The following is a 21301-nucleotide window of genomic DNA, read 5'->3' as shown; positions in this document are numbered from 1 at the left end:
AAGTACCTGACACTATTTAAAGGAAGTTGAGTAATTGCACAAAAAACCCTTTAGTCTTCCAAGGAAACAAACAAGGGTTGTTAAGCGTCACTCTGTTGTGCTGGCCAACTTTCTGCTTGAAGGAGACACACGTTGTAGATTTAGACGACCGCTAAACACGTGTTGAGTTATATGAAGACGGCAAAGACGTTAGATAGCTAAGATCCGTTTTTCCTTTAGATCATAATGAATCATATTATATGGACAGATCCTAGTTTATATAGACAGATCCTAGATCAGCGTTCCTACTCTGAGATGCTTTGTGGAAACATATTACTCTCAGAGGAATATGTAGTGACTGAGCATAGGAGCTTATAATAATTTATGAACTAGTGTTGTCATGATACCAGTATCGAGATACTATGGATTTTCCTTGGCAAAAAAGAAAACACGAAGCAGATTCCACTCTATGGTCCTTTAAAACCTACCATTTGTAAATGTTGTGTGCTATGGTTTGGAAAATAAACAAATGTGACTCTGGGTGACATCATCAGGCTGTTTGATTCCAACATTAGGACTGTTTTCCTCAGGAAATGTACTCTGCTTCATGTTTTGTTTCCTTTGCTTCCTTACTTCCTAGTATCGCGATACCGTGGCAACACTATCATAAACAGTGCATAGCAGTCCATAGCCCACCAAGTAGGCATGGTGCTTGTTATGATACTATAGTAGTTGTTTATAGTGACTAGAAGGATAAACTTTGCAATTCCAATGACCACCATTAACAGAGGTCTCTAAAGAAACACATGGAGAGAAAACAAGCTCAAAATAAACACAACCACCTCAACTTAATCTGTGTTACAGCAAGCACCAGGCACCACCACCACCGCCCTATCATAACTTACTTCCACTCTATGATTTCTCCTCTATGGTCAACACCAAGTGGAAAAGTTGGGAGTTGTTTTAGCACATTCTGAGTTGAGTCACATGACTGGGCCACTCCCCACTAAATGAGAACCAGAAATAGGGGTGAAGACCGAGGATGTAGTTCTCCACTTAGAAGAAGTGTGTGTAATGTCTCTCTCTCTTCAGATGTCTTAGCCACTGGGAAGCAGAGATTGGGAGACCAGGAAGGATGGGCGAGAGAAAGAGAGAGATGGGGGAGAGAAAGAGAGAGATGGGGGAGGGAGAGGAAAGAGATATGGCCAAGAAACCAAGAGGGATGTTGGTTAGTTATGGCGACTCCACTCAAATCCTTCCACCAGGCCTCAAACTGAACCCAGCTGCACTATGTGGTGTTAAAAGGAAACCAAAGTAGGCCATAATATATAGTAGTATGTAGGGAGAGCTGTTCAGGGTCTGCTGAGCGCTCCAATAGTATCTCTGCCTGGCATATTCTGAATTCCAATGACTTTAGTTCCCCTTGAAAATGAAGGGAAAATTATTAAAAACTCCAGTTTTGGGACATTCACACTAGTATCCCAGCCCTCGTCCCAATAGGAGGTATTTTGCCTCTTGCCGGCGTCATTGGTAATTTCAAATGCTTAATATGAATTTTGCTAAGGATTTATTATTTTTAAACTAGATTTAAATCCTAAATATACAGTTACAGATTCACTTCCTCAAGCCATAATAGGAAAACCAGTGATATTGAAGATGTTAGAACCTAGACAGAAAGTGTGTTTCTATACCGTGCAGGAGTAAAGCCACCAGTACAGTCTGGTCCTGTGAAAGCGTTCAGTGGGATATGTCTTTGTGGAACAGAACAGTGCGATCCTCACGGCTGTAACTCGAGTGCCTGCTTCCTGATGACATCACCCATTACAAAACCATGGATATTCCAGTGTCGCCACAGAAGGCAGAGAAAAGTGTCTAGACTGCATTTGCAACCTCTGACTTAGCCAACGCTCTAGTTCAGGGGTTCTGAAATTGGGGTCCGCGGACCCCAGGGGGTCCGCAAGGGGGCGCCAGGGGGTTAGCGGAAAAAATTAATATATAGTAGGGCTGTCCCCGACTAAAGATTGGTCTAAATTTTAAAATGTGTATTTTTCCATATATAGACACACGTTTGAATAAAACCAACTATATGTAGGCTACTGAGCTTGTCTGATGCTTTAAGCAATGCGATAAAAAATGAAGTCACACAAATTACTAAAGAGGGAGCCAGAGATCAATATAGCCTAACCAGAAGAAAAAAACCTGTTCCCGACCCGACCCGACCCTCCTCCTTCCGCTGGTGGCCTTCACAGATTCTGCGGTTACGCTCGGGAAGTTGCCGGTAATAGGCTATACCAACAGTCGGTAACCTTTTCCATTTGGAGTGCCAAGTTATCATACCATTTCTACTGATCTGCGTGCCAGTTATGATTTTCATATGCACATTTTTGTGGAACAGTCTTCATATTTATCAAAATTATATCTAAATGAAAATGATACAAATCTAAAAGTAACTTCTATTGCCAATGCAGAAATGTAAAAATAGCCTACATAAAGCCAACAAATAAAAACATTGCAGCCCGCAGGTAGAAAATATCCTGATAAAAATAAATATCCTACAAATCACATTGGCTAAACATGGCCTGTCTGCAAGGAACTTGAAACATTCTATCAACTATTAACTTGTGCAGAATATTCGGGGCCCTCAGAGTTTCCCGCGCCAGTTAGCTCAGGACAGACAGACACAGCTGTAGGCTATTTTCTCAAGGGATAAGAAGTAATCAGGCAGGCCTTTTTTTATAATGTTTCCACCGGATCAGAGCATTGCTTTTCTTTCCAATTTCATGCTGAGTGGTTATCGAAAGGGAGACAGCTGGAAAGATTTTTCAAATAGGCTATTGTCATTCTCAATGGATGTAAAAACAGACTTTGTTTACTTGTTGTTAGAGGCGAGGAAACAATTACTTTGAGAAGCTCCACAGTGATGGTGAGTTAAGACAATCAGAAATACTATCAGGTCCCCAAATGTGCATATTTAAAAGCCTACATTTGCACGCAGGCCAGGTAGCCTAGGCCTAGTTCTATGCATAATCAGGGGTGTGTCCTTACTCAAGATTGACAGGAGCGCTCCAAACAAAAGACAATGAATAAATTGACATCTCATAAATGGAATGAAATAAACCCCCCAAAAACTCTCACAAGTGTAGCCTAGGTTGTGCGCTCTGCAAACAACGTGTCCACTCCTACAATGACAACGGTAAGACTGTAATAATAATATATTGAATGCATTAACAGAAATTACAGTAGCCAAACAAACAACGTAGATTATAAATTATGGTAATTAACGGTAAATGTACTACTGGTGATACTGGTGTACCACCCCCGCGGCCTCCGCAATGGATTAGTCCACTCAGACAGGTGTGAATCAGACAGGTGTCTCAAATCAAATCAAATCGTTATTTGTCACATGCGCCAAATACAATAGGTGTAGGCCTTACTGTGAAATGCTTACTTACAAGCCCTTAACCAACAATGATTACCATTTTTTATATATTTGCCACTGCTTGACTAAAAAAATCTTGGTCAACATCCTATCACCCAAACAATCGACCAGTCGACTAAATGGGGTCAGCCCTAATATATATATATTTGTATTTTTACCCATTTATTTTTTGCTAAGTTAAATATTGGTTTTATTATACCTACAGAACATTTTGGGTTACATTTGGATAAATCTTTCTTTCCTATATTTTTCACTATGCAAATAGCCTTTGCACTTGCCTGTCTTACTCTCTGCACCAGTGGTAGTCATTGTGAAGCTAGAGAGGTGCATTTGGCTTTCAGGAACTTCATTGGCGGCTTGCAAAAATTAAAATAAAATTGTAAGGGGTCCTCAACCAGCGGCTCATCATTTTTTAGGGTCCTTGACATTAAAAAGGTTGGGAACCCCTTTCGTACACTACAGTAGCCTGCCCTGTTTGGGTCAGGGATCTATAGAGGTTTACAGAACAGGTATGCATAGACTGTTAAGAACCTTTATACATCCTAGACTTTCAGTCTGTATAACACATCAAGGTTCTGATGAACAAGACAAGCCTACAGTCCGACATCCATAAACACCTGTTGGACCAACTGTTATCAGACTTATGTCTCAGTCTCAAGGTAGCTTATACAGTAGAAAACAAAGACTCCTGGCTACTAAAACAACCTTCCATGCTCCCCTCCAAAGGAGAAAAACACCTGAAAAAAGATACAGACAGTGTCTGGCTTAACTTACAGTAAGGACATGGCTATTGGAAACAAAGGACTATTACCATATTAACAACTCAGCCATGTTAAAAAATCTGTTGTGCATTTGTAAAAATTCCTATCTGCTGATTCATATTCTTGTAACAGTGTAATATCCTACCGCCGCCAAAAAAATATTTCTCCTCAATGAATGTAATACCTTTAACAGATACCAAAGAGGCCTTAACTTTAACAGAGAAACAGATCCAAAAATGATTATTGACAAACGTCTGATGACTCGTCTGACCAATGGGGTTGCAGGAGATACAGTGGATTGTGGTACCGTTTTCTGTATCTCCAGGTCCTAGAACAGGTCTGCGCCAATGTGTGCCTCTAATGATTTTATTCGACTCTTCTTGGATGGAAAGATGGAAAGTTGAATGGACAGCTATGGGAAGAAAGCACACTATCGCTTCACAGAGTAAGCGGGGTTAGAGCGAGTAGAAATAGAGAGAGAGAGATTCTACAACCACCTAAAAGGAAGCGATTCCCAAACCTTCCATAACAAAGCCAACACCTACAGAGAGATTAACCTGGAGAGAGTCCCTAAGCAAGCTGGTCCTGGGGGCTCTGTTCATGGCAAACACAAACACAACCCCACAGCCCCAGGACAGCAACACAATTAGACACCAACCAAATAATGAGAAAACAAAAAGATAATGACTTTACACTTGGAAAGAATTAACAAAAAAACAGAGGAAACTAGAATGCTATTTGTCCCTAAACAGAGAGTACACAGTGGCAGAATACCCGACCACTGTGACTGTGTACAGACTCAGTGAGCATAGCCTTGCTATTGAGAAAGGCCGCCGTAGGCAGACCTTCCATTTACTTACTTTTATTGTCATGGCGAAATTTTTTGTTGCAGTCTTACACATTTAAATTGGCGTTAAATACAAAACAAGATTCAATATTTGCTTTTCAATAACACAGATCTCGCACCACTCTAAGTAAGAAATAAGAAATAAAACATTTAAAACATTTAAAACAAAGACTAGCCTGCTTTGTATACGTGGGTCAATGGGAACATTTGCCCGAGCTATTTAAGAGGGATATCACACCTGGCACAAATGATTGTCTCGTTCTATTTTTCCTGCTGAGGGGTGCCCTATACCCTACGCCCCAGAGGGGAGTAATTCAAAGTCCAGGTACAGGGTGAACATGGTTCTAAAATGATTTTGGAGCCTCTGGAGTGGCCCTCAAGACCTTAAAGATCTCATCCAGGCCTGTCTGTTTGACTCCAAGTACCTTACTTCTGCTGTGGTAATAATCCTTCTCAAGCATGTTTCTCTGACTGACAGTGGCATTGCCAAACCAACAAACAATACAAAATTAAAATCTTTGATTTGTAAAACAGACTCAATATAGTACAGTCTATATAGTTAGGCAGACCTGGCTCTCAAGAGAAGACAGGCTATGTGCACACTGCCCACAAAATGAGGTGGAAACTGAGCTGCACTTCCTAACCTCCTGCCAAATGTAAGACCATATTAGAGACACATATTTCCTTCAGATTACACAGACCCACAAAGAATTTGAAAAACAAATCCAATTTTGATAAACTCCCATATCTGTAGGGGGAAATACCACAGCAGCAAGATTTGTGACCTGTTGCCACAAGAAAAGGGGAACCAGGGAAGAACAAACACCATTGTAAATACAACCCATATTGATGTTTATTTATTTTCCCTTTTGTACTTTAACTATTTGCACATCATTACGACACTGTACAGTATATAGACATAATATGACATTTGAAATGTCTTTATTCTTTTGGAACTTGTGTGAGTGTAATGTTTACTGTTAACTTTTTATTGTTTATTTCACATTTGTTTATTATCCATTTCACTTGCTTTGGCAATGTAAACATATGTTTCCCATGCCAATAAAGCCCCTTACATTGAATTGAATTGAGAGAAAGAGAACACTGACTCCATACTTTTATTTGAGGATGTAATAATGATATATGATGATTTGTTTGTATAGGGGCAAGTACTGCATATCTGAACACATCAAACTGAACCAGGTCAGGTCAAACGTGGTCAGAGTAGCTACAGAGTGCCCCTTTTCAAGTGACTAATAAATGCTCTAAAATCCCCTTTTGATGTCTGTTCCAGATGAATTATTCCTGCTACTTTTGAACTTGTTCCAAATCTCTTGGCCAAACAAGTAGCATACCCTTGAATGACTAAGGTTGGCTAAGTGTACTGTACTCAGAAGTGGCATTAAGTCTATAGATAAGATCTAGTCAAATACAGCACACTGGACAGGAGGAATGCTTATCTGTGCCAGGAGAAATTGGTGCAAGTGTTACTCTTAGACTGGAAAAGTATTAGACTAAGGGATGTTTTACTGTGTGATGTGTACAAATGAATTCATCTACATTATCCTTCACTTTGGACTTTCCAATGAAGTCCGACTTCATACTACAGGCCCCTCATAATAACTCATGTCTAGACTTGCATATCACTGAGTGGCAAGGTTATGTCTATACAGACATTCCTTTGTCAGCTATTAGTTACACGCTCATCATTTCAACATTATTTAAAGCAGCAATCAGAAGTAGAAAAAATAACAAAGGAGATTCCCACCCCTGTTTTGGTAAAAAGCTTAGGGATGGGGCTGGAGAAATGTAATCCCTCTCAAATGTATAGACAGAGCTATGGATGCAAGGACTGACCATTAATTATATCAACATTATAATTTTAACCATGTGTTGAGGCTATATAGCTTTTGTTTACAAACATTGGTGTAAACAAGCTTATATTTTGGGTTCTGATGTGGTATGACAGTTCAACTAAGCTCATGAGGCATTTATAAGTTATATTCTTCAAGTATCAATGGATACATATCCAAAAATGGATGTAGCAACAGCTGATTGCCCCTTTAATGTGCGTTCTTTTGTAAGACTTTATTCAAGCAGAAAGACCAAGTCTCTGATAAACTATCATTTTTTAAGTAAACTAAAATCTGTATTTATGACAATATCATAAGAATAAGCAATCATTCGTATTACAGTCCACAACTCAATTTGCCATAACGACAACATTGTTAAAACTGCATTAGTTAGAAACCAATGTTTGTAAACACTTAAGGATACAGAAAGCGTAAAGTGCTTACCTAAAGATAAAGTCGTCGTCTTGTAGCAGAAACCACACAATTCCAAGTGGTCTATGCGTGGTACAACCCGAACTCATAAAGTTTTACTTTTGTTTCATATAGTTTTGCATCACATCTTATAGTTTCATTCTTTTGAAGTTTAATTATTGCCAAAACGTCTCCATTGCACAACTCCAGTTCAGTTCTTTACACCTCGCTCAGGCTCAACCCTCTCCCGGCAAAACACTGAAGTGCGAGTGCAAGGCTCGAGCGAGTGCTAACTTCTAGGTCACATGACCAGTTCTGGAACTTGTTCATGCACTGATGGGGATGTTGGACGACTATTTCACAGACCAATTTATTCTTCATGTACTGTAGGCCATAAACATACAGTTATTCCACAGCTTTTAAGATTTATACATTTATCAATATAGTGGGAGATTAGAACATCTGCAGTACATTGGTGTAAAATGCTGAAACAAACACCCACAAAGACTTTCAATCAGAAGGAGCCTACTGTGTCAAATACATGACTATCACTACAACTTATAACTCAGCTACCATATGTCCATAAACCTTATTCAACCTTTGTCCACATGAATTCCTTCCTTTGGTGTTCTCATCCTACAGATTTTCCAATGAACACTTGTCAGGTCTCCCTTGTAAAAGAGGTCTTCTGACCTCAATGGGTCTTTCCTGGATAAATAAAGGTTCAATAAAAAACACATATTAACAATGTAGAAACTATTGTATTGTATGTAAATCTGTTTATTGCAAGAAGACCCCTGGGAGCAAAATATGACAGAATCCCTCCTAAACACAGAGTACTAAGAGAGACTACGTTAACCAGAGGCCCTCACGAAAGAAAATTGGGATTTACAAACAATTCCAAAGACATGACCGTAAAATGACATTGGTTCTTGTTGAAAACTATTAGGGAAGCAGGCCTACATTCTAAATACTGTATTTTTCCAAATAAATATGTTTGTCATAAGTTATTTAAGCATTGTTTATAATAGCCTATATTCCCTTTTGATATGAACAGTATAACATAATCAAAACAGTGCCTTTTGATCATGAAATACCTTAATTAAAATGTACACACAAAAATAACCAGACTTATTATGAAGAGACATGCAGACTAACAGAAAATTCCTCTTCTGTTCACTTAAAAGTACCCAAACTGTTTTCTATGTGCCAAAATCAATAATCTTATTGTCTTACTCCCCCATTGAAAATGTACAAATACTTATACAACAAACTCTGAGTCTGAGGACCATTCATGTGGCTACAAAGCATCAAAAAGATATCGGACTGGTCCTTTAATCCGGTAACCATGGCAATCCTCATAAAAGTAAGCCATAGTAGACATTCTCAGTTAGCACATCTCCACTTTTGGTTTGAACACATGCTGTGGATACAAAGCACTGATACAAAGTGGCAATACTGTTGTTGACAAAATATGTTACTGTTTTGGCTTAAATACATTAACACATCCACAATTGTTGTTGGTTTGAGGCCTTAACTAAATACCTGAGCCTGTGTTCACAAAACGTTTCAGAGTAGGGGTGCCGATCTAGAATCAGTTTAGTCTGTTAGCTCATAATGAATACCATTATTTGGACAGCTGGGACCTGATCCTAGATCAGCACTTCTACTCTGAGACTCTGTGAATACGGGGCCTGGGATATTACAAGAGTTTAAGAAGCACTGTTTTAAGAATAGATATGTTGTGCGAGTGCAAAAGGTTTGCTTGCTAGAAACTGACACCGTTATTACTAAGAGATATCAAATCTAGTTCAATGGCTCCCAAATTAAATTTACTTGAATGCCCTCTGGTGGCTAAACCAGTCTAGTTAATGTGCCATGTACGGCATCTGCCAAGGTGTTAATTTTTACAATATACAAATGCTGCAATATATACTATATTTGAAATAAGAACTAAACAAAACTTATAAGTTAGAAAGTTCTATATTCTTAAATATAATCAACAGAGTCAGTTTTCCCATATTTAGATGATATAACTGGTACACTGAATCTCAATAACATAGAAACAAGAACACAAAGCATTCCATTTAGAACTGGATCCACATTTTTGTCTGATACCGATAGAGCAAACATGATCTGTGAATAAATTAACCCATAAATAAATTAATCATGATTATGTCTGCTCAGTAACAGTATTTTTCATGGTCCTCCTAGGGAATTCGATAAATAACACCCACACAAAAACCTACTTGCACGCGCATGTGTGTGTGCAGACACACACACAAACACACACACACACACACACACACACTTCAATCCAGCTATATCTCGACAGTGTACTTTCTTACATCACTTACTATTCTAAAAATACTTATTTTCCTTAAGTAGAAATGTTGTACTCAACTGAGTAGAAACTATTCTACTATTGAGTAGAAAGTATTCTACTATTGTACAAGGTTCTATAGCCTAAAAGGGTCTTAAGTTCAGTAGTTACAGTTACATACAACTAGATGCTGTACAACAGAAACATATTATATAATGTATCTCTGTTCAATAAAGTGACGGTGCTGGATTTCAACTCCAGGGATATCCCTTATTTACAATAATTTTGGGATATATTGGGGAAAATATATATCCCACATATATTTGGATATATTTGGAGAGAATATAACTCAAGAGAAACTGTACTGTACATAAATATTTCTTACTGCAAATAGAACAGATTAATATGAACTCTCCCTTACGGCGTAAAGCTAAAGGAATAGACTCACGATTAGCACGCCATGCTTTCTTACACTTTGCGAGAAGTAATGGCTGGCATGAGAGCATCACTGGTTGGTCAAGTCACTACAGTGCACTCTGCTAAAACAAAAATGTCCTCCTCTTCTTTGATTCTTGCCGCTTCACCGAATGGTTGAAAAACCGAACCAGTCTAAGTGAGAGCGATATGTCGATAAACTTCTCCATGTCAATATTCTCTTCAAATATGTACAGCCAGCACACATGGAATCCTGTCGCACATCCATCCTAACTTAAAACACCTTAAACAATATGTATAATATTTATATCCAAACTGTACAAAGAGTAAGAAAATAACCCAATCCTATTGGCTATCAATCGCCGTTAGCCAATCATCTCCTCTCAGTCAGTTAGCAGCTTATACATCGACGTTGATGATAATACAGTTTAGTTTATCCAAACCAATGTCTTCAGTTTACCTGGCAACAGAAAGCTAACAGGAAGCAGTCACTACTACTTCCTGTTTGGTTGACCTTTGACCTCACCATGTTCTAATGGGACTTTCTCTTACACCTTCTCTTCTCCAGCCAAAAACAGACAAACTCAAATCTCCGTTCATCTTTCGCTTGTATTGCACCAAAGATAAATTAAATAACTATTATTTCAAGATAAACATCCACTCGAGGGTTGCGCGAGCAGACAGGGAGCAAAGACCTGTGGCAAAGACATCCTCCGGGAGCGAAAGCAGGAGGAGGAGGAGGAGGAGGAAGAGAACGATGATCAGAGGATCTCGCGGCACATGGGCAGGTTGACGAAGATGAAGACGTTGAACTCGATGAGGACGGAGAAACACACGAAGACGGCGTACATGAGGAGACAGGTCAGACCCAGTCGACGGTCCAGAGTCCATTTGTTTAAGTGGACGCCCAGCACCTGAGGACAGAGGAAGAGAGGAGTAGGGAAAGGAGAGCGAGAGTAAACATAGTGCACTACATTTCTGTGTGCTTCATAGATAGACCATAGAGAGGGATAGGTTATAGGAGGTATTCTACGTAGGTTACAGGTGAAAATATTAGCCCAACACACTGGTTTATAGACAGTTGTTTTAAAATAATGTTGAAGCTAGTATTGGGGTTAGGCTGATCCGAGTACAGCCTGTACTCACTGTGAGGAACACTGAGGCCAGGAGCAGCGCAACAGAGAAGATCAATCCTCTACTGTTCAGAGAGATCTGAAGAGGACACAGAACCACGTGATCAGCTATCAGCCAGTTATCAGTCAACTCTGCTCTAAGCCTGTCTACAATGTTGGGCAATAGTCAAATAAAAACATGGGTGATAGCAGGAATACTCACTGTTGATCCATAGTCAATGCAGAGGGTCTGTAAAAGCCAGGGCAGACCCAGGCCCACCAGAATATCAAACACATTACTGCCTATAGAGTTAGAGATGGCCATGTCTCCCAGACCTAGACAGAAAAGAAAAATCTATCGTAATATATTGTATTATAACACCGTACTTTGTGTGTGCAGTATTGTAGTTCAATATCTCTGTGTAACCTTATAAAAAGACGAGAGTTGTGGGGTTGGTTTTGATGGAGTGGTCTCCGTGTGTGTCTCTCCCTACTGTACCTTGGCGTGCCACGATGAGGCTGGCCATGCAGTCTGGAACACTAGTCCCCGCCGCCAGGAACGTGATGCCCATGATGACATCAGGGATGCCAAGCGTGTACCCAATCACAGTCACCTATAGTCAATGACAACATGGCAGTCGTATCATTAGAATTGTAACCAAGGCTAGAATGGAACCGTCACACATAGCATTTTTTTGCAAGACAAATACCAGACCTCAACCCTGTATTCCCGTTTGAGATGACAGCTGAAGTCAAGGCTAATATGACATTTAGTAAATAAAGGTTGAATAAGAACTCACCATCCAGACCATGATGTAGGAGAAGCCAGCTATCCACATGGTGGAGGTGACGAAGGACACCATGAACCATCTCTCCCAGCGTGGCTTGGCACAGTTAGGGATGGTTAAGAAGAGGAGCAGGCACAGAGGCCAGCACAGCAACCACTTCATCTTGTTACACACACCCGCTGGAGGAGAGGGAGAGGGAAAGGGAAAGGGAGAGAGACAGTGAGAGAGAGACGGAGAGAGCGAGAGAGAGAGAAAATGAGTGTCAGTGAATTTAAATGTGTAAAACATAGAATAAAGAAAATAGGCACATAACATGATCACACACCTGGTGGTCTGTGAGGGACCAGAGGTCCTTCGTCCTCCTCCTCCTCTTCCTCCTCTCCTCCATCGTTCTCATTATTGTCATTATCCTCGTTCTCCGTCTCATTCTCCGTCTCCAGGACCTCCTGACCTCCGCATCTCCCGTTCAGCCCTCTCTCGGCCCCGCCCGTCCTGCCGTTCTCCAGACCCCGTCTCTCCGGAGCCCTGGCGGCTGCAGAGTCTGAGTCTCCGTTGGTGATGTGTTGGTTGACCCTGGTCTCACTGGTGTTGATCACCCTCTGTCTCTGCACACACACACAATACAGTGTCAATGAGAGAGTGTGTGTGTGTGTGTGTGTGTGTGTGTGTGGAGTTGTGTGTGTGTGTGAGGGGGGGTGTCCAATTCATACGTGTGTGTGAGTGTCTGTGTTACCCTAATCTTACCTCATTGATTAGCATGCGTGAAGCCATGGTGAGTCGTGTCCTGGGAGAGAAGTGACTGGTGATCATGATCCTCATGCCAGCCTCAGAGAAGGACAGCTGGTGGGGGTAGGCTGAGAGTAGCTCATCCACCATCAGCACACTGGGCTTACACTGGAAGTTAGCTATGGGGACAGTCACAAAATGGCTACTGTTATCACTAACAGACTGGTGACACATTAAACTAATACATACAAATGTGTGTACCGTCCACTGAGTGCCTTAAAGGGATACTTCAGGATTTTGGCAATGAAGCCCTTAATCTACTTCCCCAGAGTCAGATGAACTGTTGTCTCTGTGTCCAGTATGAAGGAAGTTAGAGGTAGTTTCACGAGCCATTGCTAACTAGCATTAGCGCAATGAGCTAACACTAGTTAGCAATTAAGCTAGCGCTCGTTAGCAACTTCCATCAAACTGCACGCAGAGACATAAAAATGGTATCCATAAGTTCACCTGACTCTTGGGAAGTAGATAAAGGGCCTCGCCAAAATTCCAAAGTATCCCTTTAACTCTCCATATCTGAAGATTGATGACCCATGAAACTAAGATACTACAATAGTTCATTTTTCAGTGGAACCACCACAACTATCAAAATCATTTCAATGTAAACTGTATTTCTCTGTATTATACCACAGTAGGTCACACTTTATTTGGATAGTTCAGATAGTTTGTTGATAGTATGACTATCTGTTGATAAGCAACTGCTTGCTAAAGTTACGGTTACGGTTAGGTTTAGAATAAGGGTTAGGGTAAGGGTTAAGGTAAAGGGTTAAGGTTAAGGTTAGTAGATAGTTAGTTGAGCTGTTACTGATAGTCTGTAGATAGTCTTTAGAGCATCTACAGATGGACTATCTAAATAAAGTGTTGCCCCACAGAAGCCTGATAATGTGATGTCATATCTGTGTGCCACCAGCTTAGGTACCTTTCTTGAGCAGGACAGCGGTGGCATCACAGGTGACGTTGTCCTCCAGGTCAGTGCTGCCCGTCAGACCGTTGGCCAGACTCACGGAACTCTTCTTCCGCCGGTCAAAGTAGCGCCTCGCTCGACCGTTAAACCTACATACACAAGTGATGAAAATTCAGTTCAGAGATAATGATAATTGAGTTGAAAGTATACAAGAGTTTACAAAAGTATGCAGACTGTCCTGTGAGTAACAGTGTAATACATTTGCCTCTGATTGTACAGTATCTAAATGACTTAGGATAGATGAATAGTTCTTGGTCCAGATGGGAAGTGTGTGTGTGATAATGTGACCACCAGATGATGATCATACTCACTTCATGATTATAATGTAGAAGAGGTACATCACGTTCAGGACTAGAGACTCCCACCTTCAATACAATATAGAATAGAATGAATCCAACTTTATTGTCCATGTGTTACAGCGAACAATGGAAATGTGTCTTCTGCTCTGTTCTCAACCCCTCAACCCTAGACGGCACACATTACACGTACAGTTGAGACGAGCACAGGATAATCTATTCAAAATACACCACTGGAGAGACTTATCAACTGATTATCAAGCAGCTGAATATCAAGAGAAATACATTTTGACATACCATGTAACCTCCCCGTCGTAGATAAACTGTGAGGAGAAAGAGAGGGATTGATAATATTTAGGAAAAGGGAGAGATGTGACAACACAATCTCCCTGCATTTCCAGTACTGATTATTAAAGCAATGCTATATCTATGTTCACCACCAGAGGGCATGCCCACTCCAGAGCCTTTCTCCATGACAGAACCAGGACAAAAATACCTGTTACTCAACATCTGATTCATTACAGTCTAACTCAGCCAATGTCAAGTGGAAAAATACAGTACTTTTCTTTTTGCAATGACGCATGTGGATGTATGTGCTGTGTGATTATGCTTCATTCTAAAAGCCTAACATACGGTACATATAATAGCAGTTTGGAATTTGTTGTCATGATTGTTGCCCTGGAGGCAGCTCTGCAGAGTGGTCACTAGCTGGCACAGCCACAAAGTCATCAAATCTGATTTTAAACCTAACCTTAACCACACTGCTAACCTTAACCTTAAATTAACACTAAATAGATAATTTGTCTTTTCATTAATTTTTACGATATAGACCACTTTGACTTTACAGCTGTCCTATCTAGGGGACAGATCGAAATGTACTGGGGGAAGGGGCTGGTCCCCCCCAAAAAAATGCCCCCCCCCCCAACATAAAAAACATATTTTTACATGACCCTCCCCTTGTACTGTAAAATAAACCGAACACCCTCCCCCCTCATAGAATTAACTCAAAATAATGTTTACGACCTAAGATCAAAATAACTATAGCCACTGTGTGTTTTTAAATGTGGATATCGACTTTGCCACTTCAGCATGCTTTTGTGGCACAGTCGATGCCACACAGGGCTACGGGCGACAAGGTTGAGGGTTCGCCGACCACCACAGACGAGCTCACTCTCCCTGCCTGTTTCATTACACTACGATCAGAGCCGGCTGCAGACAATGATCAGCTAAAGGGAAATCAGATTTTCAACATTTTGATGCCATATTTATATTAATGCAATGAATTTTCCACCAACAGGATTCTGTGCCAATGCACCAAACAACTAATAAACAAAGCATACCGACTTCGGGCACTTCAAAATCATGGTTTGTGTTTTCAACACCACAATAAATAGACTATGTCAATCTCGACAAACAGAAAATACATCCCTCCCTAGCTTGTAGGCATTCCCAGTATCGAAGGCTTGGCTTGACAATCTCCGAATGTCATTAAACTTTTTGGTGCTTTGTAACAGATGTCTATTTCCATTCATCAATTGGCCGCTGCACAGTTTGGATTGATTGATTTAATTTGTCAAAAAAATATATACATATATACACAAATATTTTTTTTAAGTGACCAGGATTGCACAATAAAGTCGGGTACTTATTTCCATTATGGTCCCTATTTTTAAAACATAAATACATGTACAATTACATTGATAGAGACAAAAAAATGCTCAACCTCCAGATGAGTATGATGGTGGAGTTTAAGTACAATTCTTACAAGTTTGTTTGGCTGCTAGTTTATTCTTTAGATGTTTGGGGCTGCTGGTGAACCATGATGTGCAGGAATAATCAAAGTGACACTGGACTAGCGCATTTGCCAGAGTCTTTCGGGTGTCTATAGCTAGGTTTCAATCCAATTGGTGACAGATTTTTATGCAAATATTCTAAAATCTTCATAAAAACAATGTGCCATTTCAGAGTTTCCTTTAGGAAAATTTGGCAGCAGACAACATGACAGGGAAGATTTTAATTTACTGGACATTTGCGAATTTTAACGGACATCCATATGCATTCAGATCCAACCTGGCGCCATCAATAAACAAGGAATGTTGGCCAAATGAGCCACATTTACGTGTCCTTAAAAACAGCTATAACAAATTACAAAAATGCTATTTCTTGTGTTTCGATGTGTAGCATATGCAAAACCTTATTTTTTTATTGGTTTTTAGGCTAATTCCTAAAATAATAATTGTCCACCATATAGCCTATATAAAGGAAGAGAAGCTTAGGGCTAACCCCAGAGAGATAGAGATGCATTTATTTATGTCAGATGGCTACTGCTGTCTTCTATACAGATATAGGCGTACAGAAGGAGGCTAATTCGGGAATTTTCGATCAGACTATTTTGTATAAAGATAAGCATTATACCGTTAGATTACAGGAGTAACTCTGGTAGGCCTGAAACAGTCTTCCTCACCTCAAGTTCAACTGTCAGAGTCAGTTGGAGCGCCGGGCACACGGCCTTCATATCATAGGCCTGCAGTAGCTAAAGGTTAATAATAGCCACACCACACCAAACCTTCACAAACGTTTCTAAACTTTATTAGGGTAATATCAAAAGTAAGTTAAGCCATTGTTTATAGGGAAAATACGAGCAGAAGAAGGAATGTAAACCAGGGGGAAAACGCACTACCCTCCCCCTCTGCCCCCCTTCAAAACGCACTACCCTCCCTCTGCCCCCCCAAAACGCACTACCCTCCCCTCTGCCCCCCCAAAAACGCACTACCCTCCCCTCTGCCCCCCCCAAAAACGCACTCACCCTCCCCTCTGCCCCCCCCAAAAACGCACTACCCTCCCTCTGCCCCCCCCAAAAACGCACTACCCTCCCCTCTGCCCCCAAAACGCACTACCCTCCCCTCTGCCCCCCCCAAAAACACACTACCCTTCCCTCTGCCCCCCAAAACGCACTACCCTCCCCTCTGCCCCCCCAAAACGCACTACCCTCCCCTCTGCCCCCCAAAACGCACTACCCTCCCCTCTGCCCCCCCCCAAAACGCACTACCCTCCCTCTGCCCCCCGCGCACTACCCTCCCCTCTGCCCCCTAAAACGCACTACCCTCCCCCCTGCCCCCCCAAAAAACGCACTACCCTCCCCTCTGCCCCCCAAAAACGCACTACCCTTCCCTCTGCCCCCCAAAACGCACTACCCTCCCCTCTGCCCCCAAAAACGCACTACCCTCCCCTCTGCCCCCCAAAACGCACTACCCTCCCTCTGCCCCCAAACGCCTCCACCCTCTCCTCTGCCCCCAAAAAAGCCCACTACCCTCCCCTCTGCCCCCCCAAAACGCACTCACCCTCCCCTCTGCCCCCCCCAAAAAAACGCACTACCCTCCCTCTGCCCCCCAAAACGACTACGCTCCCCTCTGCCCCCAAAACGCACTACCCTCCCCTCTGCCCCCAAACGCACTACCCTCCCCTCTGCCCCCCCAAAAACGCACTACCCTCCCCTCTGCCCCCAAAAACGCACTACCCTCCCCTCTGCCCCCCAAAATGCACTACCCTCTCCTCTGCCCCCCAAAACGCACACCCTCCCCTCTGAACCCCCAAAACGCACTACCCTCCCCTCTGCCCCCCCAAAAACGCACTACCCTCCCCTCTGCCCCCCAAAACGCACTACCCTCCCCTCTGAACCCCCCCAAAAACGCACTACCCTCCCCTCTGCCCCCAAAACGCACTACCCTCCCTCTGCCCCCCAAAACGCACTACCCTCCCCTCTGCCCCCAAAACGCACTACCCTCCCCTCTGCCCCCCCCAAAAACGCACTACCCTCCCCTCTGCCCCCCAAAACGCACTACCCTCCCCTCTGCCCCCCCAAAAACACACAACCCTCCCCAAAGCAAAATAAATACGTTTGACAACCCTCCCCTATTTTGAACCACCCATCCCCCCAGTCAATTTCAATCTGTCCCTAGCGGAAATCGCTCAGTTCTGCCTCCGGGGCAAAATTCATGACAATAAATGTAAACCTGCATTATAATAACACCGTGTATGGTTTAGTGTAATGTGGATGTCCTTTATCTATGTCAGTCAGACCCAGTGTTGTGTTAATTGGGAGGAGTGATGTGTGATGAGTCTGTCTGCACATCAGAGCAGGGTTATCAGACAGACTGGTCCAGCTGATGTTCTGTCTCGAGCTAAACTCTCTCTACCAGACAGACTGGTCCAGCTGATGTTCGTTCTCTCTCTCTCTCTCTCTCTCTCTCTCTGTAAGGCAGGGAGAACTCAGGTGTTGGCACACTGCTTGTGTGTGTATCCGTGCGTGTGTGTGTGTGTGTATCCGTGCGTGTGTGTGTGTGTGTGTGTATCTGTGCGTGTGTGTGTGTATGTAGTTGGCCACTTACTGCAATGAGGGCAGCGATAGAGAGCGTGTAGTAGGCGGAGTCTCTGAGTAGTGTCCAATGGGAGAGCTTCACAGCCTGACAGATGGAGAGAAGACAAACAGACAGACAGACAGACAGACAGACAGGAGACACAAAAAGACACAGCATTATTACATTGATAATCTGCAGTCAAGTATACCCTCATGATAGCACTTTATATTGCTTGCGGTTCGGCACAACAATAGCAATTATAGCTCCAGCTCCCTCATAAGCATACCGAGATACACGAAGAGCTCGAGTTGACCTGAATAGATCACACTACGTACAAAAGACAAGTAGGCAGCACTCACCTACTCCAAAAAGGTGTTGGTGTATCCATTGATTTTACATAATGATATGCAGCACAGGCAGCCTACCACACAGTGACTAATGCATTATAGAACCTGCATTTATTTAGCATGCAAATCAACCCACACACACTACTACAGTGAAACACATATCTTCCTTAGAGAAACACAGTCAAGCCCTAGCCTAGTCCCAGATCTGTTTGTGCTGTAGAGCAAACTCCTATAGTCATGTCATGCTAGACAGCACCAACAGATCTGGGATCAGGCTATCCAAACTGTAAAACACATAATATCTTCCTATGAGAAACACATAGCCAAAGCCTGGTCCCAGATCTGTTTGTGCTTTAGAGCCACAATAGACCATAGGAGTTAGCAAGATGGTACAAACTGATCTGGGACCAGGCCAAACTCTACTAGATCAACAATAGTAATACACTGTTTCCTGGCAATTTTAAGATGACTTTACATTAATACACTGTTTCCTGGCAGTAGGCCTTTACTTCATTACATAATGAAGTAAAGGCCTGCACCCTATTCCCTATATAGTGAACTACTTTTGACCAGGGCTCACGGTCAAGACTAGTGCACTATGTAGGGAATAGGGTGCCATTTGGGACTCATCCTATGTATTTATTCAAGTCCTTTTTTTTTTTTTTTTTACAGTGAGCTTATCCTTCGTTCCATGTGAGCCCTGTCATGTAATGTTATGTCAAATGATTCCATCAGTGAATATATCCTGTTTGACTCAGGCTTACCACAGCATGTGGTGCAGGGATATGGACAGGGAGAATACATGTTACAGTAGGCCAGTAAGGCAGGCTATGGCTGTACAGATGTGATACTGTAAACGCACATATGGTCATTTCATATTCATTATTTATGGTGTACTGTACGTGCAAATGTATATGTACTGAATTTGTATACAGTATGGAGAATACGTTATTATGGGTATTCTTGGACAACAGATATGGACACTGTATGTAGCCTATATTTACGGTACCAGTCAAAAGGTTGGACACACCTACTCATTCAAGGGTTTTTATTTATTTTTTACTATTTCCTACATTGTAGAATAATAGTGAAGACATCAACACTGAAATAACACATATGGAATCATGTAGTAACCAAAAAAGTGTTAAACAAATTGAAATATATTTTATATTTGAGATACTTCAAATAGCCACCCTTTGCCTTGATGACAGCTTTGCGCACTCTTGGCATTCTCTCAACCAGCTTCACCTGGAATGCTTTTCCAACAGTCTTGAAGGAGTTCCCACATATGCTGAGCACTTGTTGGCTGCTTTTCCTTCACTCTGCTGTCCGACTCATCAAAAACCATCTGAAATGGGTTGAGGTCGGGGGATTGTGGAGGCCAGGTCATCTGATGCAGTACTCCATCACTCTCCTTCTTGATAAAATAGCCCTTACACAGCCTGGAGGTGTGTTGGGTCATTGTCCTGTTGAAAAACAAATGATAGTCCCACTAAGCCCAAACCAGATGGGATGGCGTATTACTGCAGAATGCTGTGGTAGCCATGCTGGTTAAGTGTGCCGTGAATTCTAAATAAATCACAGACAGTGTCACCAGCAAAGCACCCCCACACCATAACACCTCCTCCTCCATGCTTTACGGTGAGAACTACACATGCGGAGATCATCTGTTCACCCACACACGTTGGTTGGAACCAAAAATCTCAAATTTGGACTCTTTTCCACAGGTCTAATGTCCATTGCTCGTGTTTCTTGGCCCAAGCAGGTCTCTTCTTCTTATTGGTGTCCATTAGTAGTGGTTTCTTTGCAGCAATTATACCATGAAGGCCTGATTCACACAGTCTCCTCTGAACAGTTGATGTTGAGATGAGTCTGTTACTTGAACTCTGTGAAGCATTTATTTTGGCTGCAATATTTGAGGCTGGTAACTCTAATGAACTTTTCCTCTGCAGCTGAGGTACCTCTGGGTCTTCCATTCCTGTGGTGGTCCTCATGAGAGCCAGTTTCATCATAGCGCCTGATGGTGTTTGTGACTGAACTTGAAGAAACTTACAAAAATGTTCTTGAAATTTTCCGGATTTACTGACCTTCATGTCTTAAAGTAATGATGGAAAGTTGTTTCTCATTCCTTATTTGAGCTGTTCTTGCCATAATATGGACTTTGTCTTTTACCAAATAGGGCTATCTTCTGTATACCCCCCCTACCTTGTCACAACACAACTGATTGGCTCAAATAAGAATAAGAAATTCCACAAATTAACTTTTAAGAAGGCACACCTGTTAATTGAAATGCATTCCAGGTGACTACCTCATGAAGCTGGTTGAGAGAATGCCAAGAGTGTACAAAGCTGTCATCAAGGCAAAGGGTGGCTATTTGAAGAATCTCAAATATAAAATATATTTTGATTTGTTTAACACCTTTTTGGTTACTGCATGATTCCATATGTGTTATTTCATAGTTTTGATGTCTTCACTATTATTCTACAATGTAAAAAATAGTAAAAAATGAAGAAAAACCCTTGAATGAGTAGGTGTGTCCAAACCTTTGACTGGTAGTGTACATATGTATACACTGTACTGAGATATACTATCAAGTCAAAAATAC

General features: G+C 41.8%; 2 protein-coding genes across 2 annotated transcripts in view; both read right to left on the bottom strand.

Annotated features, from left to right (window-relative positions):
• Positions 1 to 7505, bottom strand: part of LOC121532515 (ras and Rab interactor 2-like) — a 63739-nt gene extending 56234 nt beyond the window's left edge. Inside the window, exon 1 of the mRNA XM_045214901.1 lies at positions 7324 to 7505. The gene's annotated coding sequence lies outside the window, so the exon portion shown is untranslated. The remainder of the gene's footprint in view (positions 1 to 7323) is intronic.
• Positions 7506 to 8757: 1252 nt separating this feature from the next.
• The window catches only part of LOC121533093 (sodium/potassium/calcium exchanger 3), a 42993-nt gene continuing 30449 nt past the window's right edge, over positions 8758 to 21301 (bottom strand). Inside the window, exons 7-17 of the mRNA XM_041838857.2 lie at positions 18380 to 18454; positions 14289 to 14314; positions 14007 to 14060; positions 13651 to 13784; positions 12693 to 12853; positions 12274 to 12553; positions 11961 to 12127; positions 11660 to 11774; positions 11384 to 11496; positions 11195 to 11260; positions 8758 to 10962 (exon numbers count right to left, since the gene is read on the bottom strand). Coding sequence (XP_041694791.1) covers positions 10810 to 10962; positions 11195 to 11260; positions 11384 to 11496; positions 11660 to 11774; positions 11961 to 12127; positions 12274 to 12553; positions 12693 to 12853; positions 13651 to 13784; positions 14007 to 14060; positions 14289 to 14314; positions 18380 to 18454 — 1344 coding nt within the window. The 3' untranslated portion in view covers positions 8758 to 10809. The remainder of the gene's footprint in view (positions 10963 to 11194; positions 11261 to 11383; positions 11497 to 11659; positions 11775 to 11960; positions 12128 to 12273; positions 12554 to 12692; positions 12854 to 13650; positions 13785 to 14006; positions 14061 to 14288; positions 14315 to 18379; positions 18455 to 21301) is intronic.

The sequence above is a fragment of the Coregonus clupeaformis genome, unplaced genomic scaffold (genome assembly GCF_020615455.1).
Source record: "Coregonus clupeaformis isolate EN_2021a unplaced genomic scaffold, ASM2061545v1 scaf0331, whole genome shotgun sequence".
NCBI lineage: Eukaryota > Metazoa > Chordata > Actinopteri > Salmoniformes > Salmonidae > Coregonus > Coregonus clupeaformis.
The sequence above is the reverse complement of the archived record's forward strand: the minus strand, read 5'-3'. Positions and strand labels throughout refer to the sequence as shown.